Source organism: Ammodytes marinus (genome assembly GCF_949987685.1).
Source record: "Ammodytes marinus genome assembly, chromosome: 3".
In the NCBI taxonomy this organism is placed as follows: domain Eukaryota; kingdom Metazoa; phylum Chordata; class Actinopteri; order Uranoscopiformes; family Ammodytidae; genus Ammodytes; species Ammodytes marinus.
In genome coordinates, this window is record NC_137232.1 from 32,307,495 (window position 1) to 32,327,685 (window position 20,191).

Sequence of the window (20,191 nt, forward strand, 5' to 3'; positions counted from 1 at the left end):
TCCTGAGCGGAGAATTAAGGTACGAACACACTGCACTCCGCGGCGCGGCGTATGGCCGCGCGAATCGCAGGTTCCGCGCCGCATGATCATATTGGGTCATATTGGGTCATATTGTGTCCGCCGCCCGACCAGAGTAGCCTTCTCGTACTCTGGCGTAACCGGCATTCATTGATATGAAAAAGGTACGCACTATAGCTGTAAAAGTCAGTGCTAACTTACGTAATTTCCTCTTGAGGTCAAAGGTGTAAACATGTGTAATAGTCCTTGTGTGGGCTCCAGTGTGATGTAATGTGGACAGTGGGGATTCTGGTTTCATCATGTTTACTGAACGGTTTCATAGTGACAAGTCTCGCTGGAGCAAAACAGATATTAACATCTCTAACAAACACAAGGCCGGACCCAAGAGACTGTGGACACTCGGATAGATAGATAGATAGATAGATAGATAGATAGATAGATAGATAGATAGATAGATAGATAGATAGATAGATAGATAGATAGATAGATAGATAGATAGATAGATAGATAGATAGATAGATAGATAGACAAAACACAAGGCCAGACCACAGAGACTGTGGACACTTGGACACTCTGGAGGCTCTGGGTCTCTTGTGTTGTGCTAACGATGTAAATATCTTCTTTGCTTCAGTGAGACTCGTCACTATGAAACCGTTCAGTAAACATGATGAAACCAGAATCCCCTCTGTCCACATTACATCACACTGGAGCCCACACAAGGACTATTACACATGTTTTACACCTTTGACCTCAAGAGGAAATAAAGTTAGCACTGACTTAAACAGTTATAGTGCGTACCTTTTTTATATCAATGAATGTCTGTTACATTCAAGCCATCTCCAAATGAGTTGACACAAAGTTGATTAAGCCTATTATCAGCTCCAAAAACCTCTCTCTGTATTTCTCAGTATGGCAGCGTTTACAAACTGGTGTCCCCCCTGACAATGGCGCAGGAGCTCAGGAAAATCCCAAGAAGAGCCCAAGAAATGTTTCAGTTGTTGATTGTACTACTAAGAAAAAAACCTGGACGTACAGCAGAAGGTATAAAATCCATGTGCCATCACCAAAGGGTTACCTCATATACAGTGAGGCACCGACAGTGTTGTTGTAATTACTCAGAATTCCTCATGGGGGCGACAGAAGTTCCGCACTATAGCTTTAACCGGCTGATGTATGATCTGCTGTTCAACTGGTCTCAGTCTATGTCAGTGGTTCTCAAACTTTTTTTTGTCATTCCCCACTTTGGAGATGGGGATCTTTTCGAGCCCCACCGTTCCCCGATTGCGTCAGCATATAGTAACTAAATAGGTCAGGCTTAAAAGTTTAAAATGTATTGAAATAAAATCAAGGAATACAATTCAAAAATAGAGAAAATATGAGCATTTGTGTCCTTACTTTGCAATCTGAGCAATCTGAGCCCAAGAAAATTGTCAAAAACAAAGAGCAAGTCAGTATGTGAGTCTTAGGCCTGCATTGGTGGCTGCAATGAGCCTGTTCTGCACTCCACATATTTTCAAAATAGGGCTGAAGGCTCAATACTGCATCTCAAGTAGGGATGGAGATCGCTACTTTTTTTATTGATATCTATTATTTTGTTGAAAGAGAACTGGTATTATTGCTTTAATTGCCTATAAGATCATCAGAGCTCAAGATAGGACGTTAAACAGGTCATAAATCCATATTTACTATTTATTTTATATTGCTGGGAAAACAAGTGTTTCACCAAAACCATAATATTCAAGTTTCTCACAGAAAACTAAATTATTATTTTTTTGTTACATTTGAACACATCATGATGACCTTTTATAGACATTTGCCAAATATTACCGAGCCGACCTGAACACAACATATTTGACACCGTTAGCAACTTTTTTTTGAGCAAATTAGCTCTATATCCTGCCGATTTTAACGCGGATTGGAAAACTGGATTGCTATTTTTAACTGACGGGACTTTCTCCACCGTCTGGTTGTGTGATTACCACCGCTGCTTTGAATGACTGTTGATATTCACGGTGCCGACTCGGACTCCGAGCCCGACTGCACACCGTCTGATGCAGCAGCAGCTGACCAGTGGCGTTTTCTCCCGGAGGCCAAGGGAAGCCAGGCTTCCCTGTTTTTTAGGCTGTAGTTGTCATCCAATAAAAACATTTTTATTAACAGTTTCGGTAATTCTTTGGTGCTGTGTTGTCATTTCTTCCCCATTTTTCTCCTCTCATTGAGCATTTCACAATGCGCGAAACAGCGCCCCTTTACATTTAGATTCTGAAGACGCGGCGAAACACGATACTGCACACTGTATGTCCGCGAGGAAGCCAGCCCGAGCTGGCATCCCTTGGTGAAAAAAAGAAAGAAGGATTGACCTCCTGTGATTGGTCAGGAGGGTGTCATGAGGGTGCCAAGGGAAGCCACTCAGCCCTTGGCTTCACACCAATCAAATCAAAGCATCATTATCAACGTCACTGAAATTTAACAACAATAACAATAGCGGGAGATTAGCATGTTTGCATTGTTATCATATTAGCAAGAACAGTTATGGAGGGTGGAGATTTTGAGTATTTAGTAAAAAAATATTTTACCAAACTGCCAATTGAGGAGCCATTAAAAATCAAATCTGACGGCAGGCCAATGCGTGTGGAGAGAAAGAAGTTTATCGCACTTTCCGTGAGGAGAACTATGTCCGCACCGAGTGGCTAGCTGGTAGCGGCAATCTTCAGCTAATGGCCTTCCTCTACAAATAGTGAGTAAAATACACACCTTCTCCCGGCGCGGGTCTGTTCCCTTTACTGTCCGTTTAGCTATATGTTGTGTTTTGTGTTATTTTATTGCTAATTGTGCCTTGATTAAGTTGCATTGGTATCCACTGAAGTTGTTCTGGGTTGTCTTAAGTAGTGTTGTATAATGAACATTTGGCCTAGTTCTTAAACGAAAAGGATGTATAGAAAGTATGTGTGTATGTCAAGCACCTAACTGATTATGTGAGTCATGTCTCAAGTGAACGTGAAACTTAAAATAGCCTATAAAACGCCCCCTAATTATATTGTGAATGATTTCGAATCTGTATTGGGCATTAAGCGGCTAGTTGTGCATTCCGGTCGGGGTGGGGGGTGCATTTATAATACAATGTATAATTTAATAAAACGATTAGGAGGTGTGTGAGTGAGAGAGTGAGTGAGTGAGAGAGAGAGCGAACGAGCGGTGTCGGACAGATTACAGGCGTGTGCAAGTCCTGGTAAAGTGACCTAGCTCTTAAACGAAAAGGATGTAGAAAGTATGTGTGTATGTCAAGCGCCTAACTGATTGTGTGAGTCGTGTCTCACGTGAACGTGAAACTTAAAATAGCCTATAAAACGCCCCCTAATTATATTGTGAATGATTTCGAATTTGTATTGGGCATTAATCGGCTAGTTGTGCATTCCGGTCGGGGTGGGGGGTGCATTTATAATACAATGTATAATTTAATAAAACGATTAGGAGGTGTGTGAGTGAGTGAGAGAGAGAGAGAGAGAGCGAACGAGTGAGAGAGAGATAGGCCTTTCACACCAAAATGAACCAAGAGTCAGTTCCAGGCTGGTGTTGGGGTCAGTTCAAAACTGGTTACAGCCTTATCCCAGTTATGAACCGGTTGGTTTCACATCGACCGGAGACAGCCATGGAGCCGGCAAGAGAGCAACGTCATGACGTCACTGTAAACGTGTGTGTACGTCACCCGACGCCGCTGCTCTTGTGGCTAACGCTAAAGCTACCGCTAGCTTTAAGCACAACAACAGCGGCGAATACGTCTTATTTTTACACTTGTTGGCTCTCGCTTTGCTTTCTTAAGCAAACAGGACCCATACAGCGTATTCTCGCCGGTCAATTTGATCGCTACGTTCGGTAATTATGTTATGTTTACGTCTCGTAGTAGCGGTGTTTTTAAATATGGCGGGCATGAGGTTTGAGTTGCTCTGGTTGGTCAGGATAATCCCTCCCCCAACCGTTCGCGCAAGCAGTTCTTATCAAACCCTGCTCAATCCTGGGGTATGAGTTCCCCCGGTTTTTACGGCCCGGAGCAGGCTCTCTGGCGGTGTGAAACCAAAACACTGGCTCTAACTCCGAACAAGCCCAGAACTAGCTCCGATTTTGCGGCGGTGTGAAAGGCCTAAGAGAGAGAGCGAACGAGCGGTGTCGGACAGATAACAGGTGTGTGCAAGTCCTGGTAAAGTGACCAGGCGCTATAATAGCTCTTGTAGTTACATTAAATACAAGCTGCGACGTAGCCTACTCTTTTCTGTCCCCCAACTTCCAATAAACATGTAGATTAAAGGTGTTGTCTCACTTGGCTTCTTCAAAAAAAATCCCCACCCCACGCCACTGCAGCTGACAGAGTTTTTTTTTAACTATACAAGACTGAGTTGGAGGAGTTTTAAAGTAAGACAGTTGACGGTAAGACAGTTGAAGGTAAGACAGTTGACGGTAGGCCTACAACACTTTTATATGCAGTCTATGAAGAAAGGAGCCGAATCTCCGCTTTGAACTCAAAGACGCGCTACAACAATTTGCCTCATTGTGAGCCCAGCTGTATGATGCGTGTTGTGTGTGTGTGTGTGTGTGTGTGTGTGTGTGTGTGTGTGTGTGTGATCAGCTCCTATCTCCTCACAAAGTGCGGAGAACAATCGCGCTTTCATCGGTTGGGTTTTGATGAAATTGATCACACTCACAACCTCTGTCAAAACTTTGTTTAGTTCGGGGATGAGCTGCCTTGACGCTAGCGGCGCTTCCCAGTGAATGACACAGTGTGTCCATTGCGCATCTGGCGCCACAATGTTTATTAGTGATTAATTATTATTATTGTTGCCCCCTAAAGTCTAGTGTGATCTCCCGGTGCTTCCTTGGCCCTGGGCCGGTTGGGCACGGATTCCTCATACAAAGAAATACCAAATGTCAGTTTATACCACTATTTATTTAACTTATTTGTTGCTAACTGTTATTTGCAGTATTCTGTCGTGTTTGTGATGTGTATTTGTATGTTGTATTGTTATGTCGGACGGCTTCCCTGACCACAGGGGTCCACCATTGTGTTCGAAGGTTACCGCCCCTTGAGACCACAGCTCCCCGCCGCGGCTTCAGCAATGGAAGTTTTGAACATCAACCACTCGGGTTCAATGTCCCCAATCTTCACAGGGATGGAAAAGCTCAGCCGGACGTGCAAGTTGAAGATCTCTTGAACGTAAATCGATCATCGACCTTCGGTCTAGGGTGCTCTGGTACCACACGTACACTATGAGCATCCTTATAGACAAACCATGACCAGCACAGAAGTCTAATAACAAACGTCCGCTCGGGTTCAGACCGGGAAGGCCGTTCCTCCTGATCACGCCTCTCCAGGTGTCTCCATAGTTGCTCATCTCCCAGCAGAGCTATGGAGTCCCCTACCGGAGCCCCATGCAGGACTGTGCTCAGGGTCTCCAAGAAGGCCGAACACTCTGAACTGCTGTTTGCTGCATATGCTCAGACCACAGTCAGAGTCTTCCCCCCACAACCCGGAGGCGTAGGTAGACGACCCTCTCGTCCAGCGGGGTAAACTCCAACGTAGTAGCGCTCAGCCGGGGGCTCGTGAGTATCCCCACACCGGCCCGGCGCGCGCCTCACAACTTGGGCAACTCCAGAGAAGAATAGAGTCCAACCCCGATCCAGGAGTACGGTTCCAGAGCCCAGACTGTGCGTGGAGATAAGCCCCACCAGATCTAATTCATGGCGCTCCACCTCCCGCACCAGTTCCGGCTCCTTCCCCCGCAGCGAGGTGACGTGTCCCCAAAGCCTCTGCCGCCCGGGTCTGGTCCGTCCTCGCCCTTCACTGCCCCATGAGGCAGCGCACAGACCCCAGTGGTCCCTCTGTCGAGTGGTGGGCCCATCAGCTGGTGCCACGGAGCTTCTTCGGGCCCTGTGGCAGACCCGGCCCCCTTTCTGGGCATGGCTCCAAACGGGGGCACCGGGCTTTCTCCGGGCAGGGTCTCTCCTCCTCTAACTTGTTTGTCCATTAGGGTTTTCTTGAACCATTCTTAGTCGGGCCCCTCACTATTTTCGTTCATTTACAGTATTTCTTCATTGATTCATTGACATTATTATTTTCATGATTGTGATTGGGTGGTGCGCCTGTAGATCTGGCTCTAGCCCTTGAGGGTACAAACACACACACACACACACACACACACACACACACACACACACACACACACACACACTGAGACACACACACACACACACACACACACTGAGACACAGACACACACACACACACACACACACACACACACACACACACACACACACACACACACACACACACACACACACACACACACACACACACACACACACACACAGTGATAGCGGCATCATTGCACTGTGCTGCTGTGGGTGTGTTTCTCTCCTGGAGTCTTTAAAGGAAGTGGAATCATAGTTTGAGCTCAGTTAGGAGGGATTCACTGTATGACTGAAGCTGCATTACAGGTGAATATGAAAGTATACTCGTCCAAAACGCTGTTATTTCTGGTATGATTGTCCTCATTTTGTAAAGGAAATGAGCCATTTACATTTGTATTTTATAGTTGTTTTCATTATAACGAATGTGTCTAGTGTTACTACTACTCTGACTTCTGTTTGTGTGTGTTTATGTGTGTCTTATTCTTTCAAGAGTAGGTTGGAAACATTTTGTTTAAAAGTGACTCATGTACAACTATAACACTGCTTTGTAATTGTCTGTCTGTCTATTTTTATTATTTATTTTGTTATTATTAAGTGACATTCAAAACATTTATCTGCATTAATGTTGAAGCTGCACATTGCACCAAATTGCAAATCTTTACCGCATGTACAGACCTATGAGAGTTTGCAGTAACTATTGCTTTGTGTGCAGAGTAGAGTTATTCATCATGATAAATTCTACCCAGGTTTTGTATTTCACACTGTCTGCTTACTTTGACACTGGACTTCTCAAATACTTGTATTTCATAATAACCATTTCTCTTTACATTTTCATAGTTGGTGCCAATGTGTTGCTCATAGTGGTTATCTGTACTAACAGAAGCTTACATGAGCCTATGTACCTTTTCCTCTGCAGCCTGTTTGTTAATGAGTTGTATGGCAGCACTGCACTGTTCCCTTTGCTTTTGGTGCAAATTCTCTCTGATATTCACACTGTCTCTGCGCCCTTATGCTTTGTGCAAGTTTATTGTGTGCACACGTATGTAGGTATAGAATATATAAACTTGGCTGTTATGTCTTATGATCGATATCTTGCTATCTGTCGTCCTCTACAATATCACTCACTAATGACGTATAACAAAATAGCCACGCTTATTGCTTTTACATGGCTGTATCCTTTGCTTTTAGCATTAACAATGGCGTATTTGAGGTCTTCTTTGCAGCTTTGTGGGGTTATAATTAACAAAGTGTACTGTGACAGCCACTCTATTGTAAAGCTTGCTTGCTATGAAACCAAATCAATTTATATATATTCACTCATTATCATGTTTTGCACACTCGTTATTCCTTTAATTCTAATATTTTTCACATACTTGAAGATTTTGAAAGTTTGTTTTAACGGTTCTAAACAGACCAGACAAAAATGTGTCAGTACGTGCACACCCCACATTGCTTCCATCTTGAATTTAACTTTAGGGATCACCTTTGAAGTTATACAAAACAGATTTCAAATGAACAATGTACCGAACATGTTTAAAATCTTTTTATCTGTGTACTTTCTGACATGTCCGCCCATCTTTAACCCTCTAATGTACGGCCTGAATCTCTCCAAAATCCGTGTCACATGTAACATTTTAATTTCAAATGGAAGAAATAACTGAACAGTTGTCTACGTAGATTAGATTACTATATGTATTGCCATTTGTTATTTGAATTTGAATTGAATTTGAATTTTTTATTTTATTTCAGGCATATCAAAAACAATACAAAACTAAATGAAAAGCATAAAAATACAATAAACTAAATTTATGTTTAAATGACTTTGCAAAAAGAAAAAAGAAAAAATAAATTAACTGTATTGATGTGATATGCCTGAAAAGGAGCAGGAAGAAGTATACACTCACGTTCACATTAAAGGTGCAGTGTGTAACTTTGGATGTGTCAGAGAAATGAAACATTTTCTGAGATATATTCTCATAACTGACTAAACAAACTTTCCTCACAGGAAAATGTGATCCCTGGAACACTGTTTGAAGTTAGAAAAGCTTCCTGAAAAGTTACTGTTTCACTGTTGTTGTTTACAGCAGCAGGGCCCACAGTTTGGTTGTTAAAAACATATTCTAGTCTTATGTTTAGTTCCAGGTTTCTCAAAATAATTTAGTTGTATGTATGATGAGTTGTATCATGATAAAAGCTCACTGCAACCACTAGTCACACTTCAAAAACGAGCCGTAAGAATAATCAATAAAGCTGGATATTATGATCACACCAACCTCCTCTTTTTACATTCCCGCATCATAAAGTTCAAGGACCTGGTTGAATATCAAGTTACACAAATCATGTTCAAAGCTAGAAACAAACTGCTACCAGGTAACATTCAAAAACTTTTTTTTGACAGAGAGGGTGGTTATAATTTGAGGGGACAGTTAAACTTTAAGACACTGGCTGCACGCATGACTTTAAAATGTCATTGCATCTCTATTGGTGGTGTGAAACTGTGGAATGGTATGAGCACGGAGCTAAAGCAATGTCCAAACATGATTCAGTTCAAAAGAAAATTCAAAGCAATGATTTTTAAAAGGTACAGGGATGAGGGAGAGATTTAAGAAGGAAAGTATATTAAAAAATAGTAATAATAAAAAACATGTTTTTTTTTAATTGTATATATTATATATATATTTAAAGTGTAATTATGGTGCATCATATTGAATGAATATTTGTATATAGATATATTGATTGTATAGATATGTGGATACATGTATATAGATATAGATATGTGAATTGTACAAATATAAAGATATAGATATATGGATTGTATAAATGCATATAATATATATATTTTTGTATAGATGTATGTATATAATAGATATAGATATATGGATTACATAAATATAAAAAAAAAAAAAAAAAAAAAATTGTAGTATCAAATTGTATATTTGTATGGATTGTATCAAATATAGTATAACCAATTGTACAGATTTGTAAAAAGGATCATAAAGAACACAGGAAGCTAATATAATAAATATAAGTTATTGAGCTGTGGAAAAGGGGTATGATCAAATAAGTTTATACTTCTTCCTACTCCTTTTCAGGCATATCAATTCAATATGTTATTTGTTTATTTTGTTTATTTTTATTTCTTTTGTGAAATCATTTGAACATATTTTTTTTTATTGTATTTTCATGCTTTTCATTTTTCTTTTTTGATATGTCTGAAATAAATTGAATCAAATCAAATGATGATAGAATTATTTAATGTCAAGAAGTACATGTAGAGAAAATATGTTTAGTAAACTAACTGCAGGCTCTGTGAATGTAAACAAATCCCCTCCCCTGAAACTGCACAGTGACCCTTTAAAGGTGTAATATATGTTTTGAGAAAGCTGGTGGTGCGTGTTTTGATGCTGAAAATGTGATCCCTGGAACACTGTTTGAAGTTAGAAAGCTTCCTGAAAAGTTACTGTTTCACTGTTGTTGTTGTTTACAGCAGCAGGGCCCACAGTTTGAAGCTGTACACCCTCTCTACATTCTACTCCTTGATGTGTAGTGGTGAATGGACATCCTGCTGTTTCCTGTGATCAATTATGAGTTATTTTAGTTTTATTATGAGAGTCAGATTATTGTCTGTGCACCACTCTGTCCGCCTGTAAGACATTTCCCTGCTTTATTAATGTAACCTTATAGATATTCACTGATTTTGACAACACAAATGTTGAAAACAATCATTCTGCAGAGTCACTGACTGCACCTTTAATTATTCAAATGTACAACTGTGCGCTCTTATGAATTGTGTAAATAAAGAACTTTAACTCAAACATGTTTCTTGCTCTATGTCGTTAACACAGAGACGTACCATCTGCAATACAGAGGGTTTACGTTTTGTTGCATCACATAACTTCCCCAACACGTTTATCCACCAATTTGGTCCTTTTCTGCATAAAATACATTTCTGGTGTAAATTGCGGTCTTCATTTTTACAGGTTATGTCATTTTAGAATCTAATACATAGGTGACTGTCACGGGCATTTCCTGGTTTCCTTCCAGTATGCATTTTGTTTTTAAATGACATAAAATGTAAAAATCTTACGTGCAACATAAGGTGGTAGAGATGAAATGGGTCGGAGGATTCTAACCACTGCACCATGAGTGCCCCAGAACATTTTTATTTTAATAAAGTCACACACCTGAAATACAGAAAAATAAATACATATAATAGCAACTAGTCATACAGGGGTGGGGGGAGGGGGGGGTCTAATCACTACACCATGAGTGCCCCATACAGAAAAATAAATACATATAAAAGCAACTAGTCGTACAGGGGGGGGGGGGGGGGGGGGGTTAACCACTACACCATGACCCCCCCCCCCCCCCCCCCCCCCGCTGTGTCTCATCTAAACAACAATAAATTGATTTTCTTGACCAAAACATGAACTCCTCCTGGAGGTGAAGTGTTTACATCAGTAGCCACGACGACAGCATGACGTTTTCCCATAATGCCCGGTGATACAGAATGATAATTGGCTTGTTGTTGAAGCTGGTTTTAGCCTCCAGAGTGTCCGAGTGTCCACAGTCGTCTCTGGGGTCCGCCCTTGTGTTGTGTTTATCTATCTATATCTATCTATCTATCTATCTATCTATCTATCTATCTATCTATCTATCTATCTATCTATCTATCTATCTATCTATCTATCTATCTATCTATCTATCTATCTATCTATCTATCTATCTATCTATCTATCTATCTATCTATCTATCTATCTATCTATCTATCTATCTTCTAAAAAAACTAAAATCCGTTAGGAGATCTCAGGGGACATTTACCTTTAGTTTACCCTGAACAATACACTCCAATTGTGTATTAATGACAGAGACCAAATATATATGGCACCTGGGAGCCAAATTCTCCATATTTCCACTTTTTTTTTTAAGTGCATAATTAAATAAAATGAATTGTCTACTGTTCACTGGACAAATTGTGTTTTGATGCTTTAGCAACATTGTGTTTGAAACTTATATATCAATAAAGATATTTTAATTTGACATTTGAAGAACATTTGTAACACAGAGATCCTTAGTTTGATAAATAGGGATTGAACAAGGAGGGGAACAAGGTATATTGTCCTTAGACCCAAAAATGACTGAAGTGGCCCCTGTTATCATCCCTGTGTTCCAAATCACATACTCTTTCATTTTATTAAACTACATACTAAAGTACAGAAGAGTTTTAGGGCCACAGACAGGAGAGAAAAAAAAATCAGATAAGGAAGATTTTTTTTCATTATTTAGAGAAATGTCAAGAATAAAGACGAATACTGCAAAATGCAATTGGAATTAGTGGGGTCTCTAGGTATTTTTGGCATACTGCAGTTGACATGCATGTATTGGGACATCCTTAATATTTTTCTGAGATACTCACTAGTAGGGAAGTATGGGGATTGGAACGCAGGGTATGATTACCTAGAACAGAGATCAAGCCATTTTTAATTGTTGGCTGTAATGCTTTATCCGTCCACAAAGGGGCGCCAAAAAACTATTCACTGTCTTCAGACTTTTCAGCTGTGACTGTCCCTGCGTTCCAATCCCCATAATTCCCTGCTATTTAGTACGCCAGAAAAAGATTTAGGATGTCCCAATACATGCACGCCAATTGTAGTATGCTGAAAATACATGAATGCCCCACTAACTCCAATAGCATTTTGGAGTATTCGTCTTAATTCTTGACATTTCTCGACATAATGAGAAAACATGTTCCTTTTCTGATTTTTTTTTTCACTCCTGTGGCCCTAAAACCATTCTGTACTTTAGTATGCAGTGTAGTAAAAAGAAAAATTATGTGATTTGGAGCGCAGCGTGTGAGTATAGGCTGCTGTTCCATTCCCCATCCTTGCTATTAAGTACACTAGAAAAAGATTTAGGATGTCCCAATATATTCCCTGCGTTCCAAATCACACACTTTTTTTTCTTCTGTTCTACCATACTGATGCATGCTGGTTGGCAAACTGCAAAATGCAATTGGAAATTTTTTGGGGCGTTGAACTTAAACATTTCCAAGTAACAGACATTTACAGAGCTCCAGCCCAGTGGGATTCGAACCTGTCAACTAGAAGTTGAATCGCTCCCCAGCCCCGAATGGACCAAATACAACACCGCAGACAATTCACACAAAAATTACCAGGCTCTTTAATTTTCTTTTTTGATTTGGGTATTTGACTCGAAAAACTCTCATTGTCCAGATGAGGGTTTGACTTCCAACCTTTAAGTCACCAGGGCAGTGGTTTTGACAACTGAGCTATTCAAATGGACAGAGCATTGCACTTACTTGAAGATTATAATTCACTAAATCATTAGTAGCCTATCACTTGAGCCTGGACAGGGTTTGAACCAGAGACTTTGCATCTTTACCAGTTTCCAATTAAGCCAATGAACCATGAGTGAGCATGACACACAAAACACACGCATAGACACACATAGGCACACACACACACACACTCTGGCCGTGTCCGGACTGCCATACTAACGTCCTACTCATACTCATTTTGACTTCAATTTGAGTATGGTTGGTTATGCGAGTTTGGGTATGTGAGAAATTCCCGGATGAGTAGGCCTACTAACTTCCGGGAAGATTTTGGGTATGAATCGATTGTATACTTTTCCTACTCAACCGCCCCACAATGCATTGGGTCAATTCTACCCGCCCAGGAAAATGAAATATTTTCGAGCAAGTTGCTAGGCAACAACATTGTTTGGGGTTCCGCGATCTGACAACTGTACGTGCAGTCATTCATAAACTCTTACAATAGATAAGAGATGAAGATAAATACCTAACAACATTAGAGTCACTAAGTGAAATGAGTGAAGTGAGTCTGATAGTGGAGAGAGATTAGAACAGATTGCTGTTCCACACACCGCGGCTCGTCCAGCTCAACTCACAGACAGCTGAGTGCTGATGAGCCGGACAGAGAGCGTCGGAGGGATCCTCCGCCTCAAAACATAATTATAAAACAAGAGGTCTAAAACACAGATGATGAACAGAGGACTGTAAAAATCTAGTTAAATATCTAACCTGTAGAGGGCGGTTATAAGCTTAACAGTGTCTAAACTGCCTGAATCTTATAAGAAGAAGAAGAAATTCTTCATTGCTTGAGTATACTTCAACTGAAAACGTTTCGACGCAGCTCGCATACACAATCGATCTTTGAGTAGAGAGTATGCAGTATATAGATGGTGAGTATGTAGGATGTAGGACGCTAGTATGGCAGTCCGGACACGGCCACACACACTTATGCCTCGTTTCCACCGAGTAGAGCGGGTCGGATCGGAGCGGCTCAGAGCGGGACAGCTCACTTTTAAGAATCTCGGTGTTGTTTCCACCGCCGACCCTACCCTTACTGGTAGGGCGGGGTTTAGGCTGGACTGCGATAGCCGACGCCAGAATGTGGGTCAAACTATCGGGCTGTGGGAACAACTGTGGTCAAGCCAGCGGTCTCTTGTTTTTGCTTGGTCAAACCAGCCGCTTCTTTATTTATTCCCCCGTGTTGTGAGCACAGAGACGGCTCGGTGCAACTGATAGAGACAGTGAGCGAACAGCACTGGCTGCGGCAGCTACGTGACATCGTAGCAGTGGGACACAGTGTAGCCAACTGATTCATTTAATGACGAGGAAAAACACCACACAATAAACAGTGCCGCGCTCACATTTTCGCCAAAACTCTCTTCACTCTAGCCGAGGTGACTACAAACGGCGGAGATGATTCAAACCAGCCGCTTCTTTATGTATTCCCCCCGTGTTGTTGTGAGCGTGTATTTTACTACTATCTATGGCGTAAACACACAGAGACCGCTCGGCGCAACTCATAGAGACAGTGAGCGAACAGTGCTGGCTGCAGCAGCTACGTGACTATGGGACACAGTGTAACCAACTGATTAATTTATTGACGAGGAAAAACACCACACAATAAACAGAGCTGTGCTCACATTTTCGCCAAAACACAAGACTCTCTTCACTCTTGCCGAGATCTACACATGGCGGAAATGATTCTTTCGACCAATCAAATGACGGCAGTGTGTAGCTCCGCCTTCTCATGCATTTTCGGCCCGCTTTCAGGCCGCTAGTACCCCTACGGAGGAGTACTGAGATCGGGAGCGGCTCAGAGCGGTTAGGTGCGCTTAAACCGTACCCTACCCAACTTTTGGCAAATGAAAAGCCAAACTACCCGGACCGAACCGCTCCGACCCGACCCGCTCTACTCGGTGGAAATGAGGCAATAGACACACAGACAGACAGACAGACACACACACACACACACGCACGCACGCACGCACGCACGCACGCACGCACGCACACACACACACACACGCACGCACACACACACACACACACACACACACACACACACACACACACACACATACAGTATGGATAGGCCTAATTCCTCAGTACTGAAGATGGTCCAGTGGTAAGGACTCTGACTGGTGACGTGGCTTTGTGGGTTCAAACCCCGCTGCAGGAAGGCAAAACATAAATCCTCTGTTCAAACCAAACTAAAAAACCTCAAACAAAACTGTTCAAAACTTGCATCGCGTTCATTTCCCGTCGTAAATTTCAGTTGCGTCGAATTTCCATTTCCGACTGGAACTTTCAAGGAAACAAAGGACCAGTGTGTCCACCTCCCCGGCTGGATGGAAGCCGTTAAAGGAGGACTTTTTTTTTTATTGTCGAGGTACATTATCTTTTTTTGTAAACAATTGTTTTTATTGCAAATTCACAGAACACATTTTTCAAAACATATTGCTTTGATTATTTTCCCCATCATATGTCATGAGGTTTAAACCACTGATATAGTAGGATAAAATGTTTTTTACCAGGTCGCAAAAACGCTAAAAAGTTACAAAATGGAAACAAATGACGGTGTAAACTATGCGGTTTTGAAATGGAAAAAAAATACACACAACCTCGGACTTGATCACACAACCCGAGGGTCTGCAGGGAATCTACTATCAGATTGAGCTAGTGCCCTTCACACAGGAAGACTCTCCCCGCGATCCTGTTGACACACTTAAGCTTCAAGTCTGACATATTAGACTTAGACTAGACTAGACTTAGACTTAAGCCCCTTTTACACAGAGATTGCGGCATATTGACGGAACAACATCACTCCAATATGCCGGCTTTGCTTGCTTCTGTGTTATTTACACAGAACCAAGCAACGCCGGCCTGCTGGCGCATCAGTAGTCCCTTTTACACAGCGCTCCGGAATGAAAGAGGTGCTTGTAAACAGCGTCAGGTGTGACGTAAACATTTAGCGCCGCGCCGGTCAGCTGCTTTACAACAACAACAATGGCCGGTGAATTGAGAGCAGAAGTGCTGGAGCTTGCAGTAAGAGGGCCGTATTTTACTGTCCCCACGATGTGCCAGTTGATCTCGCTACGCGCTGAGTCCAACATCACTGGGACAGTTAACCAAACTGACTAAATCAATCCGACCGCTTCACCTCTGTGTGTGTGTGTGTGTGTGTGTGTGTGTGACAGGTTGGTTGTGAGCGAGTCTCTTTGTGAGGGCAGCGATCTGCCAATCAGACATACACATACACACAGTGTGTGAAGTCACGTTACTGTAGACAGAAATAAAGTGTGGATATACGCTCAGACTTAGGATAATAATAGCGGCGGCGGAATGTGTTAGCAAAACAGTAGCTCTGTGGCTAACAGCTGAGCCGGAGCCTTCAGTCAGCTGAAGCAGACAGTCTAGCGGGGCGAGCAGACTATTCCCCCGTTACTAGGTCGACCTTCAAGCTGAACAAGAGCCCTCCGCTGCGCGTCGGGCTCCTGCTTCAGCTTGTCGGTCTTTATTTCTAGCAAGTGACCCATTCGCTATACTTTATCCCTTACTTAGCCTAGCCTAGCTTTCCATTGTACAACTTCTCCTGGGCAGAAATAGACTCATACACTCTGCAAAATGAAGCGCGGGGGTTTGGATTGAGCAACGGACCTTATGATCAGCTAGATTATACACCGTTCCTTTTATTTGGTGATTTTTACGGGACATCAGGCCGCCGTGGTTAATGTTAAACACACGTCCTTCAACTGCTAACATGGTCGCATGTTTAGAACGTAGACTATGGAACGTCAAACGCCCCCCTGTTCCGCAACAACAAGCTGGAGCATTTAAACAGAGAGGCGGAACTGATCGTGTCGGGAATCTTACTACCCCCCGAGGTAGTAAAATTCCCGGAACGATCACTCGCACCTTTCTTCCCTCGTTCCGCAACTGTCGCATTTACACAGCTGGGGGGAGGGCCGAAAGGCCGGCATATTCCCGGCTTTCACTGGCTGTGTAAAAGGGGCTTTAGACTTACGGCCTCCACACACATCCTGCGTCTACCTCTGGAGCGCGTCGCCTTACCTTACTGCTGCCTCTCAAACTTTTCTCGGCCACACTTGTAGCAGCGCTGCTTCTAAAAGCCCTATCGTTCTACATAGAGTTTTCATAGATAATTCCCATTAAAAATGAAGTTCTTTCCTGTCATTCATGATGCATATGATTTATATTGAGTCTACTATTGAGTCTGGACAGTAATCCGTGCGCCCCATTGCCTTTTTTTTTTTTATCCACATTTTCGCTTGTTTGAGGTTTTATTTTGAAAGGGACACACCAGGAAATGGTGAAACTACAGCGACAGCTGCCGGTATGAAGTCAATATGACTCTCAGCAGAGTATTTCTCTATCAGTTAAAGCAGAGAGACCTGAGAGAGACGCGCGCCTCTCAGAAAGAAATAGGCCCCTCCTCCTGAGGTAAAGGGGAGCGTCGCTGCAGACTCGCCTCTGACGTGCGTCTGCAGTGTGTCCGAGGTTGGATGTGTGGCCGCTCTAGGTTGATTACACGGTCGGTGAAAAAAAGTCAGACGCAGACGTGCAGTAGACGTGCAGTAGAGGTAGGATGTGTGTGGAGGCCGTTAGACTTAGACTTTTTTTTTCTAAGACAAAAAATGCAAAAAAGTCACCAAAAAACAATTGTCAAAGAAGAAATAAAACCTACCGGGGAAAGAATTTTAGTCTGAAGAAAGGTTTCTATCGTGAAGGGTCTGCGGTGGCTTATTGGGTCCTTACAGGGCCAGGGAGCAATTCAACCACGTGGTGACTGGTTCGAATCCCACCGAATCGATAGTAAAATGTTGAGGGGATTGAATCCAGGCCACAAGCCTTGCCATACTGGAGCTTGTTCTATAGGTGTTTTTGATTGGGATTATGTTTGCGTTCCGAATCGCATACTCTTTCTTTTTTCTATTCTACATACTACATCCGACGATAAAAAGTTTTCTAGTTAGGATGCAGTAGGCATACTATTGGGACGTACTTTTACTCTCTTATTTCATCATAACATTGCGCCTTGATCTTGCCTCTTGCTTTTATATCCGTCGCATCCCCATTTGTTTTCATATGGAGGCTTCGTCGATGTGACGTCACTTCATATGCGCATTGGATTGTGGGTCAGAATCGCCCAAATAGGATGCAGTTTTCAACACTAACAATCTTGACCTACTACATAGGTTTTTTTTTGTGCCACCTATGTGTTAGGTAGCACAAAAAAAAAACCCTATGTGTTAGGTAGCACATAGGGTTTTTTTTTGTGCTACCTATGTGTTAGGTAGCACAAAAAAAAAACCCCTATGTGTTACCTACTAGGTTTTTTTGTGTGCTACCTAACACATAGGTAGCACAAAAAAAAAACCCTATGTGTTAGGTAGCACATAGGGTTTTTTTTTGTGTGCTACCTAACACATAGGTAGCACAAAAAAAACCTATGTAGTAGGTAACACATAGGGTTTTTTTTTGTGCTACCTAACACATAGGTAGCACAAAAAAAACCCTATGTGCTACCTAACACATAGGGTTTTTTTTTGTGCTATCTAACACATAGGTAGCACAAAAAAAAAACCTATGTAGTAGGTAACACATAGGGGTTTTTTTTGTGCTACCTAACACATAGGTAGCACAAAAAAAAAACTATGTAGTAGGTAACACATAGGGTTTTTTTTTGTGCTACCTAACATATAGGTAGCACAAAAAAAAAAAAACCTATGTAGTAGGTAACACATAGGGTTTTTTTTGTGTGCTACCTAACACATAGGTAGCACAAAAAAAACCTATGTAGTAGGTAACATAGGGTTTTTTTTTTGTGCTACCTAACACATAGGTAGCACAAAAAAAAAAACCCTATGTGCTACCTAACACATAGGGGTTTTTTTTTGTGCTACCTAACACATAGGTAGCACAAAAAAAAAAACCTATGTAGTAGGTAACACATATCTATGTAGTAGGTATGTAGTAGCTACTACAATTTTGTGTACCTTATTGTAAAGTGTTACCCTGTCCTCTGTACTGGAACGCAAAGAGTCCCCTGGATGAAACACTCAAGGGGACTGAAAAAAATGCTGCAGTTAAATCAATTGTTGTAAAATAAGCTGCGTCTTGAGGGATATTTGACAGTAACGTATGAGGGTTGGGCACTTCTGACTCTATATCTTTTATAACGTCATTTACAGCACGCAAATCATGAACCAGTCTGTAACGCTCTTTGTCTGCTTTCAACACCGGCAGTATGGGTGTGTTTCCCACTGGGTTTGGCTCAATTTCCAATATGCCTCTTGAGAGAAGGTCTCTGATGGTGTTTGCTATTCCCTCTTCTGCCTCTGGCTTCAGTGGATACTGCGCTTTCCAAGGTGGTCTGCATCCTGGTTTTAATTGTATCTCTACGGGCTGGGCGGATTTGATTAAGCCAACATCTGTGTCGCTTTGCGACCACAGGTTTGATGGGACTTGTTTTATCATTTCTTGATAACAATCTTTTGCTTCCATGGCGCACTGCTCACTTTCATGCAGTCGGATGACTTGGGGCCTTGCCATGGTTGTTGCTGAGATCATTACTTTAATGTAGTTTTGGTCCTCACTTAACCACACCTCTGCGTTCTCAGTGGCCTTATAGTGTTTAGACTGGGACTCGAGGATCATTGGGCCTAGATGTTTAGCTTCATAGCCCTCAGCTACAAACAATGTAACGTGTGGAGGGCCGTGTTTTATTTTGTGCATCTCCTCTAGATAGTCAGACATTTCTACAACCATTGCGGCTCCTTGTTTTCCTATTATTATGGACGCAGAGGTTATCTGTGTCATCTCTGGCTGCTTCTTAAGCCATTTATCTGGTTCCGCTTTCGTTTTGTCTTTAAATAATTCCAGTGTGCAGTGTGGTGGACACGCAGGTGTCTTTGCGTCTGGTAGATTTGCTAGAATGAATCTTTCCCATCTTAAGGCTTGTTCCATGAACTCCTTGGAGGGCTCTCCCAGCCAGTAGACCATTTTTTCATTTTCCTCTTTGATTATCATCATATTGGTTTCGGTTTCTATGAAATCAACTATGATTCCGTCTGCGGTGCATAATATGGCACATTTTAATTTACAGAGACCATCCCTTCCCAGTACGGGCACGGACAATGGGATAAGTTGTTTTTTCCCACAGAAACCTACTGTCCTGACAAACTGTCCGGACTTTTGGAGGTGTGTAGCATCTGAGGACTTGAGGCATGAGTACGCAGCTCCACTATCTGCTAACATTTCTATGCTTTCCCCTGCTACTTGAACCTTTAATATTGGTTCAGTGTCTGTTTTTTGGATGGTTATAACAGGACACTCGCCTCCAGGCATCTGTAGGCCTCTCTAAAAACCTGTTGGGGGGCCCTGCCATGGATTGGCTGGCCCTTCTCCGCCGGATTGTGGATAGGTTAGTTCTCTTCCCTGATTTGAACTATAGTTTTGGCCCTGATTTGAACTATAGTTTTGGCCCCACGATAGTTGTTTCCTAGTAGTAGTAGTAGTAGTAAATGTTTTTATTTTCGGTCCATGACCACAAGACACAACACAAACAAGGTAAACAACTTTCCTTAAAAGCATCAATGGCCGAAAAAGGGTATAGGACGAAGCCGAGGCTTATTATGC

General features: G+C 42.1%; 1 protein-coding gene across 1 annotated transcript; it reads left to right on the forward strand.

The window, feature by feature from the left end:
- Positions 1-6,929: 6,929 nt before the first annotated feature.
- Positions 6,930-19,550, forward strand: LOC307248462 (olfactory receptor 10J4-like; the record flags this gene model as incomplete). Its single annotated transcript, XM_080024859.1, has 2 exons — positions 6,930-7,827; positions 19,459-19,550. The coding sequence occupies 2 exons, from the start codon at positions 6,930-6,932 to the stop codon at positions 19,548-19,550; spliced, it is 990 nt and encodes a 329-aa protein (XP_079880985.1).
- Between the last annotated feature and the right edge of the window lie 641 nt (positions 19,551-20,191).